Source organism: Protopterus annectens, chromosome 12.part0 (assembly GCF_019279795.1).
Source record: "Protopterus annectens isolate FY-2018-M chromosome 12.part0, PAN1.0, whole genome shotgun sequence".
In the NCBI taxonomy this organism is placed as follows: domain Eukaryota; kingdom Metazoa; phylum Chordata; order Ceratodontiformes; family Protopteridae; genus Protopterus; species Protopterus annectens.
Genome location: NC_056746.1, coordinates 1,509,789,473 through 1,509,814,747, shown reverse-complemented (window position 1 = coordinate 1,509,814,747; position 25,275 = coordinate 1,509,789,473). Strand labels below are relative to the sequence as shown.

The window sequence follows — 25,275 nt, the reverse complement described above, 5'->3', positions numbered from 1 at the left end:
ATGACCTTTTTTGTCAAGAAACTTTGGGATATCTCTAACTTGATAAGTTTAGTAAGATACATCCTAAAGGGGGGACTTTATTCCATGATGCACGGAGACAAGACGTCTTTTGACACAGAGGATATACCCTTTGTAATCAGCTATGCTAGACAGAAGGATTTCCTGACCACTACTGCAACATAAAGGTCAAAGGAGAGGGAGTTATCTATTCATGGTCCTAAAGTCTCTCACAATATCTTCATTTTGGAAAGGAGGGTTTTCTATTATATAAGCTGGGTGGAGGATTTGTTTGCTAAATGCAACAATAGTGCATTTTTTAGCATTTAGTTTTAGTCCACTGACAGCGCACCAGCTACTAACATGTTCACTCTGTAGCTTCTGCATGAGAGAAGGGATTCAATTATAACAACCATTTTACAATCTTTAGCAAACCTGGTTAACCAGAGTTCCTAATTTGTGATCTGGAGATCAGATATGTATATGCCAATTAGCAAAGTTATTAGCATGGTCTATTGTGGTACCCTACTGGTTAGTTTCATGCCCTCTGAGGCTCTGCTGCCGCCAGCACTGAGTGGGTTCTGTACCTCTACAAATTAGCTATCCATATGGCAATCTACTAGTGAACAAAGATTGAACTATCGAATGTCATTTGGCTGAAGTTCAACCCACCAAGGATCAGAGTTCCTCCATAGGAAAACAAATTGTTCTGGCAGTGATGCTCTTTTTGGGGGTCATTTCCCCCCTTCTTCAAGTTGCTGCAACTACGGCATTTATATATATATAAGTAACTTGAGGAAGTGTGGGGGACTTGCCATCCTGAAAAAACATTTAAAAAGTTTTTTTTTTTTTTGCTTATTTTTACCAGGGACTTGTGAGTCTGATCTTCGGTATGTTAAACTTCTGCTACTCATAGCGGAAGTGCTATACAAATAATTACATAGGGATCGATTTGGTGTGCCTTTAGCTTTTTGATAATGTTTGCATATGGTATAGTATCAAATGCTTTGGCAAGGTCAAGGTATACATTATGGACAGCATGACTAATGTCCACGATCATGGGCACGTATATGAAATTGGTATACATATTTTTGCAGAGCATACTGATCTGCACTAACCATCACCATCAATCTTGCCATCCATAAATTTACTAAGCAATATTTGATTTATAACTGGAAGAGAGGGCATAAATATATTAAACAACAAGTCCAAAACTGACCCCTGAGAGACTCTGATCTAATTCCATGGATGAAATTTTGTTGCCTACTTTGACCTTATATTCTCCTTTAGACAGCAATTTTAGTCTGGTTTGTATTACTGATATTTATACTTAATCAGGAAGTGGTAACAGGGGTGTCTCATACAGCATCTGTGTGGCATGAATCAGGATGGGATAACAGGGGTGTCTCATACAGCATCAGTGTGGCATGAATAAGGAAGGGATAACAGGGGTGTCTCATACAGCATCAGTGAGGCATGAATAAGGAAGGGATAACAGGGGTGTCTCATACAGCATCTGTGTGGCATGAATCTGGATGGGATAACAGGGGTGTCTCATACAGGCTCGGTGAAGCATGAATAAGGAAGGGATTAAAAGGGGTGTCTTAAACCAGATCAATGAGCCTGGAATAATGAATGGATAACACGGGTGTGTTAAACAGGATCAGTGAGTCTGGAAAAATGAAGGGATTACATTGGTAGCTCATACAGGATCAGTGAGGCAGGAAGAAGGAAGGGATAGCAGAGTGTCTCATATGGAGTCTTTGACCTTGGTGAAACAGAAATGCTGCTAAGTAAAAGTCATAGATTTTGTGATTTTTATGTTAATAATTAGAAATCCCAATATTGTTGTATTGGGTTTACCATCATGTTGTCAAGAACCACAACATTTTTGAGCACTTCATCAACTAAAATGGTTGAATTTGTGACAGCCGTTTTTACCATATATCGAAAATGGTAAAAACAACATTGAACATTCGAACCAGTTGAATGTTGCTTTAAAATCACAGTCCAAGTCAACAGAGATTTTGCAAGAACCAATCTATTCCTTGCTTTCAGTTTAACATATTTGGAAGGTTTTGGTTCACTCTTTTTACCAGTCGATCAAGTGATTACATGAATTTGAAATCCATGTTAAGTGTCATTCAACATTTTGATACTAAACCATTGTATTGTACTGTATGCATGTATTGCACTATTGCGATTTTGTGGCCTGTGTCAGGCTGAAGAAGGTTTATGATAGAGTAATACATCCATAATCTGTGCACTAAGCCTGCAAATATAAATGCTACAAAGAGGCAACAAAACCACAATATAAATGGAAAAAAGGACACCTTTTTCATTTTATTTTAATTAATGAATATATTATTTTGCATTTTGTTAATGCGATACAACCTCTGGAACTATCAAATATTTTTCTAATGGTGTTTCACTGTGCGGTTTTTATTGACTCAGGCATTTACCAGAGGACATAAACTATCTTTCACTATCTTCATTGATAAGTGCCATGTTACCTTTACCATCTACTATAACTATCTGAATGACAAGAAATGTGACATAGATCCATCTATCCATAGTACTGTCCTATTAGGATTAAAATGAAATAAGCGGTCATGCAGCTCTTCTTTCTCAAGCATACACACACACACACACACACACACACACACACACACACACACACACACAATTACACATACATGCACACACCATTCTTTTTGAACTTGTCAACCAGCACTTTTTTAGATCCATTCTAGAAATATCTTCCATTGATGACATTTTCTCACCCAGTCCATTATTTCTTATTATACATTGACAGACCATTAAAATTAAAAAACAAGTATGCTGATTGTAAATCGAGCACAGTAAAAGTCTGGCCACTAAAGTATCACTGAGCAACCAGACTTTTTTTTCAGTTGCTAATCTGTTACACAAGCATGAGTCTGAATGAAAGACCCTGAAACTAAAAAGCATGTCATTATTTAGTGACTTCGTTTCTCATAAAATTTCTTTTTTCTGACAAATCACTGAGGAACAAAATCACTAAATAATGACAACTATTTCAGTTTCAGACTTTCTTTCCTTCAGAAAATGTACATGTATTCACATTTATTCAAATAAAAGATCGAGAGGTACGTACAAGACCACAAAAAATACAAGGAAAATCAGATACGTTTTGCAAACTAAAACATACTCGATTTTCCTTGTATTTTCCCATCTCTCTTGTACCTGTAAACTGTTGGAAGAGTACAAGATTTTTTTTTCTTTCAAAAAAAAAAATAGCAACAGAGATCATCCTTTCTCCATTGCTTACTTGGTAAAGCAGTGATGTACGGTATGCCTGGGAACACAAGTCCCATACGCATGCGCAGTACATAATCAAATTGTAGAATCAAGAAAGAACGAGGAAGAACACAACGGCACCATTATACAAAGACATTATTTAAGAAAAGTAAGTAATTTTTTTTACTTAAATAATGTCATTTTATAATAGTAATAACCAACTCCTGGGGGTGGTATATTGAAGATTTATCCACAGTTGGCCTGCTTTATCACAAGTGCGACCAAACCAACCGTGGGTAAGTCTTCAATATGCTACACCCAGTCATCGGTTATTGCTATATTATCTCATTAATCTTTTTCAAAAATAAAATTAGTATACACAACAAACACACACACACACACGCACGTATATATATATATATATATATATATATATATATATATATATATATATATATATATATGTTTACTATCAAAATGTTGAGGTGGCTTTCTTCGACCATTCGCAACCTCAACCTAGATGGAACAACGAAATAAAATCGCGATGCTTGTTAAGAATGTCAATTATTTCGAAGGAAAGAATCGACATTCGACCACTCACCATCCTGAAAAAAACATCAGCTACGAGGCGGAAAATGTCTTACCATTTTGTAGGGGGGGCAAGCCTCACTGTGCCTCCCCCACACCCCCTGCTACTTATATATTCTAACTCCAAGATCACACTACAGTGAGGAAAAGGGTAATTTTCTTGATCCCCACTGTAGTGCAATGCCCTTCAAAATACTAATGCTTCAAACTACGAACACAATCTCCTTATCGACATTTCACAGTCAACAGGAACTGTGTTTGCAGTTTTGCCTCTGTGCCACTCCGTGTTCATCCTTCCAACTGTCAATGAAAGCCACCTCGACATTTTGATTGTAAGCCATATATATATATATATATATATATATATATATATATATATATATATATATAAATAACATTACCTATGTTACCGCAGCACTATGTTCTCTTATTTTCCTTTAATTCTTAATTTTCTAAGATAATCAACACTTAAAATACTTTGTGAATCTATTGTGTTCTATCATATTTTGATTTAAATGTTCATTTCTCACTCGTGCCTTTCATTTCCTTGTACTCTGTAAATATTCTGTGTCTGTCCCCTGTGAGTGTATGCCATATGTTTTTCTTACATTTGAGCATCCATATCTCATAAGAAAATTCCAAGCAACAGCTAATCTGTTCCTTAGACAGTATTAACACTGACCTAGACTTGTAAACCTAGCACTCGGCCTTATCAGTGTCTCCATTCAGGTAGTCTTTTTCTGATCATGAAAAACTGCTTTGTAACATTCATACCTGCAGTATTAAAACTCACTCTTTTCTTCTTTGATCACATATAATTGCTCCTCATCCAAACCGTAATTTAGCCATTACGTTTTTAAATAAACACATATTGTCTGTTCCACAAAACAAACATCACAACACATTATGTTGGTGTGGTATCCTTCAGGGCCCCTGAGCCAGAGGAAACCACAACCCAAGCTGCGGAAGCCCTTACAAATGCCTTCTATGAACACCTCCAGGACTGCATGGATCAGGCAATCCCAAATAAAACCAAGACTCTTTCCACAAAGGGCAAACGTCCAGTCTGGTGGACCCCAGCCATTAACAAACTTTACAATAAGAGGAGAAAGCTATTACATGATAGAACAAAATCCATAAAAGGGAAGTCACCCCTGATCATTATTAGTAAAAAAATACGAGCACTCATAAAATCAACTAAGGCCAATTTTGAGAGAAAAATTGTCATGGATTCAAAGGACAATCATAAGGCCTTTTTCAGCTATGTTAGGAACCTGGGTGGAAACTCCCAGATATGCTCAGAATTAGTCCAAAATGATACAAAAATCACTGAACCCACAGACATTGCCAACATACTGGCAGACAGGTTCAGTGCAAACTTCACCCCCTCTCCCCTAAAGGAGAGATAACTATCCCAGCCGAGTGTAGCCTCCCGGACATCTCAAATGCGCAGGTGAAAGCTGCTCTCTCTAAAGCTAAAAACACAGCATCAATGGGACCGGATGGTGTCCCCGGCTGTGTGCTACACGAGCTAAATGAGGAATTAAACCGCACATAAGGCAGCTGTTTAATCTCAGCCTTACCACAGGATACGTGCCCAAGGAGTGGCGTGACGGCAACTGTGGTCCCACTCCACAAAGGCGGCGCCTCACGGACCCTGGTAATTACCGCCCCATAAGCTTAACAAGTCTAGTCTGCAAAGCTATGGAGAGGATCATAATGGAGCTCATAAACAAAGATATAGGGGACTTGCAGACATTGGACCCGACCCAGTTTGGCTTTGTCAAGGGAAGATCATGCCTTTTGAACTTGGTCGACTTCTTCAAACAGTCACCAAGGCCATTGATGAGGGAAAGGCAGTCCATACAGCCTACCTTGACCTTGCAAAGGCTTTCGACACAATACCCCACTCGGTATTGTAGAAAAACTTACCAGCTTAAATGTAAACCCATATGTCACAAGATGGGTTGCAAACTGGCTTAAGGACAGAACCCACAGGGTTAGAGTTGCTGGCGCTGTGTCAGACTCCAAGCCGGTCACAAGTGGTGTCCCACAGGGCTCGGTCCTTGGCCTCTATTGTTTGGCATCTACTTCTCAGAAGTACAGGCCAACATGGGAGGACTTTGGCTGACAAAGTTTGCAGACGACTGCAAACTGGGCGCCATAGTGGAAAGTGCATCGGACACGGATATCCTTCAGAAGGGACTCACGGAAACAGATAGCTGGTGCCAGAGCCATGGCCTGAAGTTAAACGCCAAAAATGTATAGTCATACCCTTCGGGAAAAACAAGGTAACCCCAAGCTACCATATAGGTGGCAATCCACTAAGCACAGAAGAGGTTATCAGGGACCTGGGGACCCAGGTTGACAGTGGCCTTTCTTTGACACTCACGTTGCTAAAGTGGTTAGAAAGACCTTCTACATTGCCCACCTGATCATGAAGGGATTCACATCCAGATCTAGTGAGGTCATTGTTCCCCTGTACTCTTCACTTATCAGACCAATGATCGAGTACAATGCCCCATTCGGGATGTATCTCACCCGACATCTGCAGCAATTGGAGAGACCCCAAAAGTTCCTCACCAAAAGGATAAAGGGACTCCAAAATCTGTCATATGCTGCCAGATTGAAGAAACTCCAGCTCTATTCATTCGCATACCGTCTGCTCAGAGGTGACATGTGCCTGACATACAAGGCCATGTCCAACCCCGAATTAATGGACATGCTCCACCTCAAAAAATCCAAATCCACCAAAACCACTAGAGCAAGCGACTTAAACCTTAGCACAGATATAAATAGGACGTGCTGAAGGGATAGATTTATCACTCAGAGACTCCCTATGCTGTGGAATAAAATCCCGGTCCATGTGAGGCAGAGCACCTCGCTGACTCTGTTCAAGAGAAATCTAGACCTGTGGATGGGAGATCGTAGGTTTACCCCGGGAATCATCTCTGTGTCACTGCTGGACAGAGGCACAACAAACTAATGGGCACAGTATTTTTTCATATAAGGGGTGGTGTAAGCCACAAAAATTTGGGCTAGGCTTATAAATGCCTTAGGGCAGATAGCCTAGTATAAACCTATGAACCTATGAACCTATTAAATTCCCATAAAAATTATAGTGAACTGATCAATTAAAAATGGAGAAAATGTTTTCATACTGATGTAACAATGCTTTGCAAGGTGGTAAGCCCACCCCTACCCCTCCTAGATTCCACAAGCCCTGCATTTCTAAATATATCAATCCAGAGACTGCACAACACTGGTATAAGTAAAAACTTCATCGACTGTTCAACAGTCTTGTTCATATTAAACATAAACATACTCACTCTATTGAAAAATAAAAACAAATATTCGATAATGTTTCTGAAGTACCCTGCACCCACCACATCCTGCATCTCTGTAAATGTATTTACTTACATATAACACAAAAGATGAGGAGCAGGACCTTCTTTACCCCCACCATTTGTTTTATATATATATATATATATATATATATATATATATATATATATATATATATATATATATATATATATATATATATATATATATTTATATATATATACACACACACACACACACACACACACACACACACACACACACCTCTCAATGAAACAAGAATCAAAAGGACATCTCAATCCTCTTTCAATGAACTGCATGGGGAAGCCTGCCTTTATATTTCATCCGACAGAATATAAAGCCATTTTCTGTGGTCACACATTTGCTTGACTTACATAAGACTGAAAGGCCTTTTCATTCTCATCATCAATGGCACCACCCTTACATTAGCTGCATACAATGTTGACCATCTTAACAAGGGCAGGCCACCAAAAAAGAAATACATCATACTGTTTCTAGTCTGGAGAACAGTAATAGTGCCACGGTGGTAGCGTTGTTACCTCACAGCAAGATGTTCTCCCATTCGATTCTCGGCTTGGCCTGGGAGTGCCTTCTGTGTGGAGTCTGCATGTCCTCCCCACGGTTGGGTAGCATTCGAAAGACATGCGTGCGTAAATGGGCATGTCTTCATTGAAGGTTGGGCATCGAGCTGGCACTTCGGCATTTCATAAAAAATCTATTGCCAATCATTAGCGGACTGGAGTTCCGCTGTGGTGACCCCTTACCGGGAAAAAGCCGAAAGAGAAACAACAACATTCTTACCTGTTTTAAGTACTTCTTTAGCCTGTGATATTTGCCTTGTACCCTTGTATTAGGTCCATAGGTAGATAGGCTTGCAGTCAAGGGGGCCATTGAGGAGCATAGCCCAAATTACCAGTTGGCACTAAACTCTATCTGGTTAAGGGACATGCTCAAGGTCACACACTAGACATATGAGAGCTAAGGGAATTAAACCTTAACCTCAGGAACTACAACTCGGCCTTAACCCTCTGAGCCAACTGTCAGACAGATATTATTAGCGGTCTTAAATACTTTCTTACCCTGTGATATATCCCCTTGCTTTCTTATCTGTCTTAAAGTAGTTTCTTACCCTGTGATATACCCCCTTGTATTTTTACCTGTCTTAAGTATATCCGTATCCTATTATATATCCCCTTGTATTTTTATCTCTTAATTGCTTCCTTAGCATATGATACATCCCCTTATATTCTTATTTGTCTTAAGTACTTCCTTACCCTGTGATATACCCTCCATGTATTCTTATCTGTCTTAAGTACCTCCTAACCCTGTGATATACCCTCCATGTATTCTTATCTGTCTTAAGTACCTCCTAACCCTGTGATATACCCTCCATGTATTCTTATCTGTCTTAAGTACCTCCTAACCCTGTGATATACCCTCCACGTATTCTTATCTGTCTTAAGTACCTCCTAACCCTGTGATATACCCTCCTCATATTCTTATCTGTCTTATGACCATGGTAGTGGTGCTGCGGTAGCATTGTCGTCTCACAGTAAGATGCTGTCCGGTTCGATTCTCAGCTAGCGCGTATTCTGCGTGGAGACATGCGTGAATGGGCGTACCTTCGTTGAAGGTTGTGCATCAGGGCTGGTAACTCAGCACGTAAAAATCAATTACCAATAATTAGCGGACTGGAGTTCCGCTGTGACGACCCCTAATCGGGAAAAGCCGAAAGACACGACGACAATATTCTTATCTGTCTTAAGTACCTCCTAACCCTGTGATATACCCTCCATGTATTCTTATCTGTCTTAAGTACCTCCTAACCCTATGATATACCCTCCATGTATTCTTATCTGTCTTGAGTACTTTATATTCATCTTCACCGTATTTCCAGACATGATGTTAAGCCTGACCACAAATGTACTTCTTAACAACCTGCATAATTTATAAGCATTTCTTTTTCCAAATACATAAAAAACTTTTGTAAATTACAGCAAATCATGTACGTTAGCAGATACGTCTGAACTGCCCAGATTTTGGAGTGAGAGCTTGTTCTCAGATTTTTGCTTCAGCCTTCCTAAAACTGGAAATTATTTTCAGTAGTTTCAGGATAATACTGCCAGCATTTTAAAAAGTGTCCTTAATTTGGACATTTTCATTAATTATGTTTTGCTTTATATGTAATTCTAGAGGAATCGTGACATTACATGAGACTATCAGCTTTGAACAAGACCTAGTGGTATTAGAATTTAAGGAGTCTGTTTTAACATAAAGTGTTCTGAACCAGTTTCAGTTCCATCAGTATTCTCAATCAGTTATGAAAAATAGGTTGAGAACTACATTTCTGTAGCAGCAAGAAGAATGGTGGTGAATGGAAAAAATGCAGCACTTCCTTACCTCACATTTTGCACTAACTGCTCATTTATTTTAATTTCCTTAGTCACTAACAGTGTAAGTGAACTGGTCTTTCTGAAACACTTTACAGCCATGACTTGGGCCATAAGGGCAAGGGTAAATACAAGGTCACTCTATATATATATATATATATATATATATATATATATATATATAGATATATGTGTGTGTGTGTGTGTGTGAGTGTGTATATAATATAGATATTTGAGTGTAACCAATCAACCAACTTGTAGGTTTTTGGGATGTGGGAAAAGAAAAACGGAGTAGTTAGAGAAAGGTCATGCAGAAATGCAGAGAGCATACATAGTCCATACAGAAAGAAACCCTGGATTCTGGAGCTCTAACACCGCCATTTTACAACTAAGTCATGATTCTGTACAGCAGTGCAGTAGCCATGGCACTTTTTGATTTTAAAAGATGATTGATAGGAATGTGCTCTAAACATACCAGATAAAAGACAGCTGTTGCAAAACTAGTGGATAAGGTTTAGACGAGTTGGTTGCTTTAGAGAACCTGAAATACATGAAGGTTAAGTTAGTGACAGGAAGTCAAAAACAAACTTCTTACTCATAAGCCCATCTCCTGTCACCTGACAGTCCTGTTCACATGATACACAGCCTATGTAGTAACCTCATTCTCATTGGAATACAGTTCATTCCTCACAAAACATGCATTGCTTTTCCTAGATGCTTTTTAAAACCACCTTCTTTTAGGTTTTTTTCATTATACTGTCCCATTTCCACAATGCCTGTCTTGCAGCCTTTTGTTTATAGGTTCATAGGTGTGTAGAAGGCTAATGGCCCTGGGGCCTTTACAAGCCTAGCCATAGGATTACCCTGGCATAGTGCCACCCGACCTTAGTTACCAGTGCCTCTGTTGAGTAGAGACATTGGTGTTATCCCCAGGGTGAATTTTCTGTTTCCCATGCACTCATCAAGATTTCTCTTGAAGAGGGTCAGCAAGGTGCTCTGTTTGACATGTATGGGAAGTCTGTTCCATAGCATGGGCAGTCTCTGGATTATGAATCTGTCCCTCCAGCATGTTCTGTTAATTGTGGCAATGAGGTTGAGGTCCCTGGAGCGTGTGATGTGGAGGGATTGGGATTTCTTTAGATGTAACATTTCTAACAGAGCTGGGTCAGACATAGCTTTGTATGTCAAGCAGAGATCGACTCTAAGTAGGTGATATGAGAAAGAGAATAGTTGGTGTTTTTTGAGTCTGCCCATATAGGATGTCTTTAATGCCTAGGATCCTCTTTGTGAGGTACTTTTGCAGCCTCTCCAGTTGTTGCAGATGTCTAGTGAGGTACATCCCAAATGGGGCATTGTACTCGATGATTGGCCTAATTAGGGAAGAGTAGAGGGAGACAAAGACCTCTTTCTTCCTGGATGCAAAACCCTTAGTAATGAGATGTGCCACATAGAAGGACTTTCTGACCATAGTGGCAATGTGGTGATCAAAAGAGAGGTTGCTGTCAACCTTTGTTTCAGATCTCTTATAATGTCTTCTGTGTTCAGCGGACTACCATCAATGTGGTAATTCATGGGAACCGGGTTTTTCCCAAAGGGGATGACGACACATTTTTTTACATTGAGCTTAAGACCATGGTTCTGACACCAATTGTTGGTAACAGTGAGGCCATTCTGTAGGATGTCAACATCACTTGGGGAGTTAATAATAGCTCCCAACTTGCAATCGTCTGCAAACTTTGTCAGCCAGAGTCCCTTCGTGTTGGCCTGAACTTCAGAGAAGTAGATATGAAATAGGAGTGGACCCAGAGCCAAACCCTGTGGGACTCCACTCATGACTAATCTGCAGTCTGACTTGGAGTCTGCTACTTTCCCACTGTGAGTTCTATCTGTGAGCCAGTTTGCAACCCACCTAGTGATATAGGGGTTGATGCCAAGCTTAGTGAGTTTTTCTATGATTCCTGAGTGGGAAATGGTATCAAAAGCCTTGGCCAGATCAAGGTAGGCTGTATGAACCACCTTGCCTTCATCCACAGCTCTAGTGACTGACTCAAAGAAGTCAACCAAGTTCAGCAGGCATGATCTACCCTTCATAAAACTAAACTGTGTGGGATCCAGAGTTTGGAGATTCCCTATATCCTTGTTTATTAGGTCCATGATGATGCGTTCCATAGCTTTGCATATCAGACTCGTCAGGCTAATGGGGTGAGAGTTCTCGGGGTCTGTAGTCACTCCTCCTTTGAGGAGAAGGATGACTGTAGCAGTGCACCATTCAGCAGGGACAAAGCCTGAGGTTAGGCTGTGATTGAACAGGGTACACAGGTGAGGTGTCAGTTCACTCTGTAGTTCATGTAGAACACAACCAATGATATTGTCAGGTCCCATAGAAGCTGTATTCCTCACCTTGGATAGTGCTGTTTTAACCTGTGCAGCAGTAATACTGGGTGCCTGGCAATCTACTGGTATTGTGATTGGTCCTTTGGGGGGGAGGGGGGGTAAAGTTGGCACTGAATCTGTCAGCCAGTATACTGGCAATATCTGTTGGCTTGGTATAGAAGGTACCATTGTGCAGTAGCTCAGAGCAAATCTGGGTATTGCCGTGGAGATTCTTTACATAACTATAGAAGGCCTTGTGGTTGTCTTTTGATCTGCTGCAATTCTGTTTTCATACCTAGCTTTAGAGGATTTGATGAGGGATCTCAACTTTTTGTTGAGGCAGATAAGGCAGTTTTCCCAGTCTTGGGACTTTGCCTTATTCTGCATCAGTTTCCTCCTTCTGTTGTAGAGTTTCTTTATGGCAGGGGACCACCAGATTTGCTTCCTTTTTTTGGAGGAGAGTGTCTTGATTCTATTGGGTATGGTGAGATCCATGCATGTACTGTGTACGTGTTCATACAGTGCATTGGTGTATGATTTTGCAGTCATCAACTATTCTCCATTTAACCACAGGAAAAGTACTGAGTCCAAACAGAGATACTTCCACAAGTTTATTACTTGTAAGTACGAAATACAGTGCAACGAACTATGAATATGCGAACAAAAACAAACAAACAAAGTAGTAAGTGAAGCGCTTTTCGTCTGGATAATATCCAGACTTCTTCAGACCACTTCTGCTTTTAGGATCCCAAAGTTAGCTTTGGAGAAGATTTTTATGGTAGTTACCTTTGCTGCGGGGTGAGAGGGATGTAGATTTCCAAGGTGATTAGTTTGTGGTCGGATCTAACCAGGAAGGAGCTGACTATTGGTGTAGAGCAACGGTCGCCCATGTTAGTAATGACCAGGTCAAGGAAGTTGCTACCTTTAGTGGGGGTAAGAACGAGCTGGTCCAGGGCATTGGAATTAATGAACTTCAGGAAACGTTGGGCAGGTGTATTGGTACATGAGTAGTTTACCCAGTTAACGGAGGGGTTGTTGAAGTTGCCTAGTAAGAGAGGGTTATGTTGGACTCTAATATTCTCCAAGGTTGTTTTTTATTTTATTTTTTTTCTGTTCATAATAACCTTGGTTTAATGACATATCTGAAGGAGACACTACAGAAGGACAGCATATCCCTCCTGTTGTACACCAGTGTCAGCACTAGAGTATAAACCCAAATACCTTGTATGACAATATGACACATAACCATCTCATCTTTCAGTTAAGGCAAACTGTATAACCTGGTGATTGACTTACACTGCACTAACCAATCTGACATGAGAAAATTTATATCTCTAGCCTATGAGAACTTATCATGCTCCATAGCATAAATGGGTGTAGCCCTGTTTGTGTAACAGAGGATCCGGGTTTAACATGTGGTTCAGGGACTGAAAGAACCTTTTGGAAGGGCTACTGTTGATTTACTCACCCTGGACAGCAGCAGATGTTCTGGCTCACAGTTCACTGCTACCTGCTGGAAGCCTAGCACATAAGGACACCAGAAATGCCACTGAAATGTTGAGGTACCTTCAGCCTGTCCAACAGTGCAGCTGGGGATTAGTGAGTGTGGGATGCATATGCGAACTGCAGAGTGGACCAGTGAAGTGCAAGGGAAGATGAAAATATCCCACCACTCTCTGACCAATGCTTGCCCCCTCTACAGCAGCAGGCATGAAGATAAGGGAAATGAAAGGGATGACTGGCTGATAAGGTACAGCCAATGGTCAGTGGAGAGATGAAGAAAAGATAAAAGAAAAAAAGAAAAATCTACAAGACTAAAGAAAATGTTCAATAATTTACTAAAGGACTGTAGATAAATGCCAATTGTTTCCCTCTCAGGATTAGTACAAAAACATAAAGATAATTGCCATGGTCCTTCTGTGTTTATGTCATACTGAGTAACAGCATAAAATACAGGTCAGACATTCATCTATAGCAAATAAAGTAAAGTGAATATAGGAATCGTGTACAGAACACAATGAGCCATAGACTGGACAGCACCAAATTACACTGGGACTGCATATGGAAGGAGATGGAGAGATTACGCCAAATAAAATTTTTTCTTTGCTGATAAACCAGGATGCTACACTATAGTATGGACACATTGGTTTAAGCAGATTTGGATTAATAGGCAATACTAGCTGGCTGGTTGTACCCTAGCTCAAAATGCAGCCCAACAGTTTACTGTTTTACATAGAAATGTTAAAACAAAACACAGTCTAGAAGAATTACAAAAAGCATTAGTGTTCACAAAGACAGAAACCACCATACTTTATTCTCAAATTTTTCAACAAATGTTCAGGCTAATGTCAATAATCATGGAATCAGGAGTATCTCCCATTTCAAATGAACCATTTAGAGCAGTACTTGCATGTAATAAAGGCTGACTGTATGGTGTTGAAGGATGTGACTTGGGCAAATGACCTGTGTTTAGTTAGTCACCTCTGTACTGGAGGCGGTAACTAAGAAGGGTGTTACACAGATGCCAATGCTGATGCACCCATGCTGGTGGTCGGATGCATTCATACCCAACACTGTCTTGTTACAGATGTTTATCTGAGTTGCCGCAGTGTTGAAATCTGCTGTGGGACAGGTGTAGAGTGTAAAGTATATAGGCTGAGGATGTGCACTTGGCTCTACTAAGCTGCATTCGCTAATCAGACTGATGTGTCAACCAAGCGTGAAGGAATGCAGACATCCACAAAGGAAAAGGCAGAAAGAAAGCATAGCAGGCCTCATGTAAGTGGATACATTGATTGGTACCAGGGGAGGGGATAGGCCCTATACAGGAAAATCACATGTTTCCAGTGAATGAGAGTTCACCAGCTATTGAAAAGATATTCTCCTTTTCTAGAAGGAGGAGACTTTAGCCAAAGGGTGATATGGGATGCAAAATTTAGGCAGAGAAAGGGAACAAATGGGTCAATAGAGAACCTAGGAAACTGAATGAATGACTAAAACTGATCTGTATGTGATCTTTTTTTCAGACTGTGAAAATTATTGGGGAGGAATAATGGATATGATAGCAGCTTTTAAATATCTCATCATCCCATGTAAGCCAAAAGAGAAAAGCAATAAACTGGAATCCACGATAATGAACCTGATTTAATTAGACAGTATATTTTATCAGTGGGTGCTAATTAATTACAAATAGTATATGCTACCGTTATTCAACATTTCTGAGGTTGTTGGTCATATTTTAACTGATTACCACCTTTACAAATACAAGTGGCAATCAAAGTCAGTCAGCTTTTAAACATTCTGAGAGTATGCTTAAGTGTGTGTGTGTGTGTGTGTGTGTGTGTGTGTGTGTGTGTGTGTGTGTGTGTGTGTGTGTGTGTATGCGCGCACATGCAGTATAGAAACTATGTTAAAGAGCATTTATTCCCATTGTATATTGCTACAACATTCTCCCAACAGAGGTGCTAAAAGTGAAAAAAAAATGCAGAATTAAGAATATTTGGAGTTGGCACAAGGAATGGTAAGCAAATGTAATGGGTGCTGAGTCAATAGGCCAGGAATGAAATAGGATATTGGGTTGTTTTACAGACATAAAGAAAAGGACAAACTAGTTCAAAGATGTGGTCCTTATCTGCCTACAAGTGTATGTACCAGCATGAAACACACAGGACAAAGTTAGGTATGACTACATGCACATATGCAGACCATCAGTAGGCTGCATTCATACTCAACATTATCTTGTTACAGATGTTTTAATATTTCTTTTTACTGCAGTCTTCTCTTCTCCACTACACTACTCATAAGCAGATGATTTATTTATTTCACCTTTTTCCTTTCTCTCTCTCTCTCTTTCAGCATTTATCTCTGTTTCTGGAGAATGCCCCCTGTATCTCGATGAAGTTCGACAGTTTCTGACCTTGTGTCCTGAGCTGTCTCTCGGTTGGTTCGAAGAAGGAAGATTGGTAGCTTTTATCATTGGATCTCTCTGGGATCAGGAAAAACTCTCCCAGGTACCAGTACCTCAGAAAAATGTGTTATTATTATTATTATTACCAAATTTTACAGCAATACGTGAGCATTTTAACTGCAGGAGTTATAAGGTCATGAAAGGTTTGTCTCATTTAAGGCCCACTGTTTTTTCTTCTAATGAGTTTAGAAGTTTTATTGAGATCATTCATCAGACCAAAATTAATACAAGCCCTTTGGCTTCATGGCACAGCAGGTTGAAACCCTGTTGTCCAAATGTCACGGAATGCACTAGTGACCTAAGTGCTGGCACAGCCAATAAGGGAAGATAGGTGTGAGCACTTAATTCAAGTTCACCCATCCTAGGGGGAGAGATGCTGCTAGGACCACTGCTGCATTAACATCCAGTGGAGACAATGAGTACTGTGGCTACAGAGGCAACAACTGGGCTGAAATGGGGTGTGTATGCCACATAGCATATACTGTAGCTGTAAGCAGAGGATTGGAGGTTAGAGCTTACTTAGAAACCCTAGTGGCTACTTTGTTGATGGCCTCCCATGACTGGCTCTTGCTCTGTGAGGAACAAATGGACTGATCATGTCACAAGGGGATTGAAGGTTGGCAGGCACTGGGAATAAAGATATATAAAAAAATATATTTAACAAATCCGTATGGAGAATCACACACCTACATTCAACTGCCAGGTGAACAATGTGTCAAGTGACAATGGGACATTCCCTAAGGCTTGGTTTTCCCTTGAAAGAATAATATAATTTATACACGATACATATCGAGATACTCCAGGGATGGTACTTTTGTTTATTTATGCTGGATCCAAGATTAAAACAAACAGATTAGACATAACTGCAACCTTTTCTACTGTCTTTGCTAGATGTTTACAGCTCTAGCCATTATTAAAGTATACATACTCCCAGGCACATCAAGGAGAGAGAATGCAATAGGGTAGAGCAAGGAGGGTAATATTCATGGGGAATCTGAATCTGCCAAAAGAAGACTTGGAGATTCCAACCTATGGGATAGTTAGGAAGATGACTGAGACTTGGAGTACAAAGGATCCAGCTGAAGTAGAATTTTGGATGCAGTCCTAAATAATATAGAGAAGACAGGGGTGCCCAAATGAAGGGGGTATCATCTAGCAGTTATCACACTGTTGTTTGGTTTATGGGGAAGGATATGAATGCAAAGAAGATGATGATAGTGATGTGGGTTTTCAGAAGAGTGGATTATAAAAGTAATAGCTTTAACAAATAGTTCCTTTAGGCTGTATCCTCATTTATCAAAGACAGTCCCATCATCAAACCAACCCACCTCCACTCATAAAATCCTATGAAAGCCTACTTCTCACTCAAACCTGTCACCACCTCCACCATAAGAAAATATCTCCTAAAACTAAAAACTACAAGCTCTGCTTCAGATAGCCTCCCTCTTGAATTCCTAAACATTGCAGCTGACACTCTGTCATATCCAATATCTTTACTAATGAACAGATCAATTCTAGAATTTATTGTGCCAGCCATTTGGTAAAATGCATACATACTACCTCTTCATAAAGTAGGATCCCTTGCTGACTACTTCAACTTCAGACCAACTGCCATCCTGTCACCATTATCTAAAATATTAGAAAAGTGCATCCATTCCCAATTACTGCAATTCTTAACCATAAACAAACTTGTCTCCCCAACACAACACAGTCTTCGTACCAACCATAGCACCACAACTTCCCTACTCCACTATGCTGATACCATTAATAAAAACAGAAATACCAGAAACCTAGTATGTCCTTATTCCTAGACCTGTCCAAAACATTCAGCACCATCTCTCACCATAAAGTATTACTAAAACTCTCCTCCTTGGGTCTCTCTCCCTCCTCCATCTCCTGGTTTAACAGTAGTCAAATGGCAGCAGGAATACTCATCATTTCTACCCATTACTGTAGGAGTGCCACAAGGTTCCATACTCGGGCCCCTCCTGCTTAACATATTTATAAATGATCTGCCCACTGTTTCCAAGCATGCTGCTCTTAGAATATGCAAATGACTCCACAGTCATCTGCGCAGCCTCTACCCTCAAAAAAAAATTAAACTTCAAGAAATTACTCAAGAATCCTTACAATTTATAGAATCATGACTACACAACATGCAACTCCTACTCAACCCTCAAAAAATGAAATTACTACTTTTTACCCAAACACATTCTCCCACGCAAATTCTTGTCAAAATCACTTCATTAAATAATATTGAATAGCCCTTAACGTCAAACTCTTAGAAGTCACAATTGATAACAACTTGAAATAAATACCCTACATTTGTCTTCTGAATTCCTGCACTCTTCACATACATGCTATTTGAGTATGAATCCTAGCAAGTCTCTTGTAGTTTAATAGGAGGTCCCAGATGCTTTTTCACTAAATGCCAAATTCAAGGGAAGAGAAATTGAAGGTTTTGCATGCTAAGTCTGTTTTCAATATGTTAGTGTTTTGTTTTATTTATAGGTTCATAGGTTTAAAGGTATACACTAGGCTAACTACAACCAGGACCTTTATAAGCCTAGCTGTGCAACCCAATGCAATTTTGTCCCCATGTATTATAGACATCTATTTGGAGAGGTATGTTAGTTAGGAGATTGCTAAAGGTTTAGGTGGGAGTATGTTATCTATGGAATATTTACTGCTGGCATCTGTCTATCAGATACATTGGAGCGTGACTAGGGTGAATTTCCATTTTCACATTCAATGGCCAAGGTTTTGTTTAAAAAGGGGTAGGGATAGACTCTGGTTCACATGAATGCAAAGCCTATTACATAGTATGGGGATCCTTTGAGACACATTATTTGTCACACCAGCATGTTCTAATTATGTCACAAGCAATGTTTAAATCCTTGGATCAAGTATTTCTGGATTTGTTTTGCAGATGTGCAAAAAGTCCATCACAGCTATATCTGAGGACACCTTATATGCCAGGCATAAATCACCTCTCAGGAACCTGTAGAACTGAGTATAGAGATAGGGCTTTAAGACAATCTGCATAGGACAATGTGTTAATATCCTGGACTCTCTCGGTGCAAACCTCTGTGGCCATTTCAACTGTTGCATATGCCTGGTCAGGTACTTGCCAAAGGGGGCACTGTACTCAATGATGGGTCTAATAAGGACCAAGTAGAGTGCTACTATAACGTCCTTGGACCCAGATGCCATATCCTTACTTAAAAGTTGGGTGACAAACAATGATTTTCTTACCACCTTGGCTACATGTTAGTCAATAGACAGATTGCTGTCTACATAAGTTCCCAGATCCCTAACTACTGAGTCAACTCTTATGGGTGTCTTACGGATGGAGTAATTAACTACAATGCACTTCTTGGCTTTGAGTTTTAATCCATGGCTTTGGCACCAGTCATTTGTCTGTGTTAGATCCTCTTGCAGGATGTTAGTGTCATGCAGCAATCTATGGTAGCTCCCAATTTGCATCCATCTCCATACTTGGTGAGCCAGAAGCCCTTGACATTAGCCTTGACCTCTGAGAAATAGATACCAAACAGGAGTCGACTCAGCACTGAGCCCTGAAGTACTCCAGTGGTGACCAGTATGTTGGTGGAGGTGGTCTCACCAATCCTAATTTCTTGGGTCGTATCTGTGAGCCAGTTGTCAATCCAGTGAGTTATGTAGGGATTTATGCCTAGTTTAGTGACTTTGTCAACAATACCGGAGTGGAGTATTATATCAAATGCCTTAGCCAGGTCTAGGTATGTACTGCTTTCCCCTTATACATTGCTTTGGAGATCCTGTCAAAAAAGTCTACCAGGTTAGGCATGACCTTCTTTTGACAAAACCAGCAGGGATGGCTCCAGTGTCTGCAGGTTGCTAATGTCTTTGTTGATCATTTCCATGATAATTCATTCCATGGTTTTGCATATTAGACTATTTAGCCTTATGGGTCTATAGTGTCCTGGGTCCACCCTTGTGAAGCGGGATAACCCTTGCAGTCCCTCATTCATGTGGTATGTAGCCTATTTTGCAGCTATAGTTGAAATGTGACTCAAATGGTTCTGATAGGTTACATCTCAAACTATTAAAGAGGCATTTGAGGCTGTGTTTCGGCTTTAGTAAGTGCTGCCATGACCTGCTCCCTGCTAATAGTTGAGGGGGGGGGGTTATGCTTGTGGGGAATTTACAGGGATAAGTAGGGAGAGAGTGAGGGGGGTGAAATTAAAGTTGAATTTGTCAGCCAGCAGATTTGCTATGTCACTCTGCTCAGTGAAGGTGGTACCATTTACCACTAATTCAGCACACTGCTGTGTGTTACCTTTAAGGTTTCAGAGATAGTTGTAGAAGGCCTTGCAGTTGTCATGAGCCTGGGAAGCTATCTTGACCTCATAATTGGCCTTGTTTCACTTAATAAGTATTCTAAGTTTCCTGTTTAGTTTAATTAGTGAGCTTTTGTCATTATGAGACTTGCTCTTTCTGATTTTAATCACAAATATTTCCTTTTATTATATTATATATCCTGTTAAGGTTAGGATTCCACCAGGGTGGATTGTTTTTGAGGTTTGTTGTGAGCTTATTTCTGGTAGGTTCAGTAGCCTCTATGCAGTCATTTACATGGTTGTACAGGGTTTCTGTGAACAATTCTGCATAGGGTGCTGTGAAATCGGCATTGAATTTTGACAAACTGTCACTTATTAGGATGTAGTTTGCTTTAGAAAAGCTCCTAACAGTTACAGATTTTGCTGGGTTTTCCAAGCTGATTATTATTTCAAAGGAGACAGCTTTGTGAAGTAACTTCACCAGTAAGGACTTGACGGGGAAGGGGGCAGCTCGCTCTCTCATACTGGTGAGTATTAGGTCCAGCATATTTAAACCTCTGGCTGGAGTGTGCACTATCTGATGAAAGACATTTCATAGTTCATAGGTTCATAGACAGATAGTTGAAGTCTCCCAGGAATAGGATATTTGATTGGATGGTGAGTGCCTTCAGTAAGAGTAATGGGATTCTTAGAGCACAGATGGTAACCTATAGCTTGCTAGGCTATGGTAACGGATTTTATCTGTGGTGATTTGTACATGAATGAACTCCAGGGCATCAAACTGTTTAACAAACCTAAAGGTACACTTGTTGCTTATGTAATCTGGGACACTTCCACCTTTAATCTCCTGCCTGTGCGGTTGTTGGTCTAAATGTGTGGAAGGCACTGAAGCCTTGCACTGCTGTAGTACTTTCTGCAGCTTTAAACCATGTCTCTGTAATGGCACAGATGTTTATATTCTCCAAGGAGAGGAGAGCTTTTAGGGTGTGGAGCTTCTTGTTAGATTCCGTAGCACTATGCAGTAACACCTTTAGGTTTCTTTGGGTTTTATTAGTTAAGTTGGTCATTTTGTCAATTTGGCATTGCCTAAAGAAACTATAAAGGGTTGGATAAAGTTTTAGTCAATATCTGGAAGGCCAGAGGGGGCAGGTGCAGACCATCCTTGGCAAAGCAATCTGGTCTGTTAACCATGTCCTTCCCTGCTGACAAATATGGAATCTCCTAGAATAGTTGTTAAAGTCAGTCACTTTTTGTTCATACCGTGGCATCATCATTGGTGAAGAAAATAGCTGTCAATGTTTTTTCTGTAAAATGTGAAATAACAGTTTTAAATGAAATCTAAATCATTGAAGTAATTGTAAAAGTAAAGAAAATACTAGGAAACTGATCTGGCAGATGATGCAGAGGTTAAGGTTGTAATCTGTAGATCCTGTGGTACACAGCTTGATTCCCTTGACCCTCATTTGCCTTCTGTATTACCTTAAATAAGTCATTTAACCAGCCATTGCTCCTGAGCCATCCTTGAAAAGTGACTGTGTCCATAGGGCTACCTGGTTAGCAAATAGTACTGTTATTATTTATAGTATAGTAATTCAGGAGACAGCCAAGTAATGGGATATTGGTATGGCTGGCAAGGACATGATTCATTCTGTAGCACAGGCCTCCATTGTCTAACTCTGTTCCCTCTGGAAGTGTATGCTGCAAAAATAAGCATTATTAACCATTCAAATAAGTCAGACCCGTACTGAATAACATCAGGTAGGATAGCTATTCCTGATGAGAAAACGTAGGTGTCCTACAAGCATTTTAGCTCCCCACCTCTAGTAAAATTTCTGATTTTTGTATGACTTGCGGGTTGATGAACAAAAGTTGTAGTATATATTTTCTAAAATTGCTTTGCTTTATTTGCTGCACTAAAGAATGAATTAATTCATGAATAGACCTGGATTATGTAATACAGTCTAAGCATGTTGCATTTTAGTAATTTATTTTTGCAGTATCGTCTTCACAGCGTCCAGCAACTGCAAAGGTGTTAATATTTGTCATGTCATGTAGTCTGCATTATTTGGACTGATGATCTGAACCATCTGACCCTCATCATACATTATGTATGCATTTTTTTGTATATTACTGTAATACAGTCTTCTCTACAAGATAAGACTGAAAAGAATTTCAGCATTTAGTTGAAACCTATTACTGTGGCAGTTAATGCAGGGGACTAAACCTCTGACTTGTTAATGAGCAACAGCTTCCTGTGGCAAGGGTGCAGGGTTTGAATCTTTCCACAATGATTTACCGATTGTGTGACATTGAGCAAGTCACATCAATAGCAACACCAGAAGTATGCACTCAGTGGTGAGAGACCTGGGCAATCCAATACACTTTTATACGCCAAAAGATTTAATAAGAAGCAAAGCTTTCGGGTTAACCACCCTTCATCAGTACATAAAATTGAATGAATCTAGAAAACCATTTAAATAGGAACATAATTAAATCACATGATTCAGTCAGCCTAACAGAAGAGACCTGGGCACACAGGTTGAAAGCAACCTTACTTTTGACCACCATTTCTCCACAGTGGTAAGAAGGGCATTCTATTTAGCTCATCTTATAGGTAAGAGCATTGCCTCCAGAAAAAAAAGAAGTTATAACTTCCCTGTACTCTTCCCTCATCAGGCCAGTAATTGAGTGCAACGGCCCTTTTGATATGTAGCTTTCTAAGCACTTGCAGCAATTGGAGAAACCACAAAGGTTCCTCACAAGGAAAATTCAAGGTCTTCAGCATCTGTCCTATGGGGATTGTCTGAAATCACTGTCACTTTATTCTGTTTCATACGGACAACTCGGCAGTGATCTCTGCCTTGCATACAAGGCGATCTCTGAACCTGCATTACTGGAAATGCTGTATATCCATAAGTGAAATGGTACAAGGAGTACTTGCTCTAAAGACCTTAACCTGGTATGTGACATTAATAAAACCTGCTGGAGGGACAGATTTGTCTCCCAGATGTTACAACACTTTTGGAACAGACTCCCACTTCATGTCAAGCAGAGCACCTCTTTGGCCCTCTTCAAACATAATTTGGATAATTGGATGGGTGACTGTAAATTCACCACAGGGGTTCCACCTGTTTCCCTCTTGGACAGTGGCAATAGGTGATGGTCGTGGAAATAAGGGCAAATAACTTGGCTAGGCTTGTAAGGGCCCTAGCACCATTAGCCTAGTAACTTCCTAGGATCCTATGTAATTTGTTTCTTCGTATCAATAAGGGTTATGCACAGTCAACAAAGTGGCTATTACTGCTGGTGGGGGTGGGGTCTCTCTGTCAATTAAAGTACTTTATGCTCTTATGTGGTCATTTTTAAATACTTTTTAATCTCACTTTGCAGGACATGTGTGTGTGTGTGTGTGTGTGTGTGTGTGTGTGTGTGTGTGTGTGTGTGTGTGTGTGTGTGTGTGTGTGTGTGTGTGTGTGTATTAAGTTGCAATACTTTGGCTACTGTGTGTTGAAACAAACTTGAAATGTGTGACTTTTGTTATTTTTGTGATTTTTTTTTATTTATTTTAGACACAGCCATCCGAGATGGTTGCAGTCATCAATGTAGCTATAATTGCTGGGATTGGGGCATGTCTATGAATAAAAATGACAGACCATGCTGAGCTGATTATGTTAAAAAGACATTCTCTCTTTGCAGGACTAGTGTGCATTTGTGTAAAGAAAACTGGAATAGTTTATTGTGGTCATAAAGGGTCTATAATTGTTGAGTACAGATATAGGTGGGTTATAACGACAGCAGTTTGAGTGGCCTTTTATGGCTGGAATGTTCTAAAATGGGTACATTTGTCATTATTGGCTCATACATTTTGTTTCACTGCTTACTGGAAAAACAGTTCAAAACTGCACATTTAAAACACAAACAAATTTTACAGTATTAAATAAGAAATATAACAATCAAGAAGGTGAATCAAAGAACATATGCATTTATGTATAGTCCTAAAAATTTGTACCAGAAGGGTCCATGGTTTGAATACAGCATGGGGCCCAATGTACACTTAATCCACCATTAGTCAGATGCACTTTCAACGAATGCGAGTTTCAAGGGTATTAAAGTTTACTGTTGCTCATGCTAAATGTTCAGTATGAGACTGTTTCATTTAGCAAATGGCCATCAGTGCTTGTGCTATCAAATTTGAAATAAAAGATTTAAATGAAATCCAAATCTCTGTAGCTACTGTAAAAGTAGAGAAAATAGTATGCACAGTGACAGGTTTGAATAGAGTTCATGGTAACTGGGAAGAGCACAGAGTGATGTAATGGGACACTGGAATGTCTGTAGGGGAGCTGGTCCATTACCCTGCTGAGGGCCCCATTTGGTTATGATCCAGTTCTGTTCAGGGGTATGATCAAGGGTCTGAGGAAGATGCAAAAACAGTAGAAAGCCAACATAGCCACACAGTAATGTGAGGCTAGTAATTAAGCAAAAAGACAAGCACACAGTTGATGGAAGGGAGGGGTAAACATGTTGGCAAGGCATAATACAAGGAGACAGGCTGTAGGGCAACGAAGGGAAGCAGTAAAAGGAAATTGGCTGAAAGGGATCAGGAAGGGGAATATGACATTTAGAGATATTACACAAAGGAAGAATAGAGGGACAGACCTGGGCACACTGAGTAAGCTTGAACACGTTACACAGAAAACTGAGAAAAAGCAAAAGTCCTGAATGAATTATGTTCTTCATTGTTTACTAAGAAAAAGAAAAAATGGTGCCATGCTGGAAGGGACGTAGGGTAGTTTAACGAGAGCAGTGCCACATAACAGGCCACACCGACACAGAGAAGGAAGAGGTGGTAAGAGAACTGGTTGCTTTAAGGGCAATAAAGCGCATGGGCCAGGTGCTCTTTCTCTCAAGATCCTCAGAAATTTGTTCAGCTGTCTGGTTGATTCACTGACAAGCATATTCTAGAGATTATCAACCACTGTGGAAAAGCTTA

General features: G+C 40.0%; 1 protein-coding gene across 1 annotated transcript in view; it reads left to right on the top strand.

Moving 5' to 3' along the window:
- The window catches only part of AANAT (aralkylamine N-acetyltransferase), a 92,138-nt gene that overhangs the window by 19,809 nt on the left and 47,054 nt on the right, over positions 1–25,275 (top strand). The window contains exon 2 of the mRNA XM_044090479.1: positions 15,849–16,003. Coding sequence (XP_043946414.1) covers positions 15,849–16,003 — 155 coding nt within the window. The remainder of the gene's footprint in view (positions 1–15,848; positions 16,004–25,275) is intronic.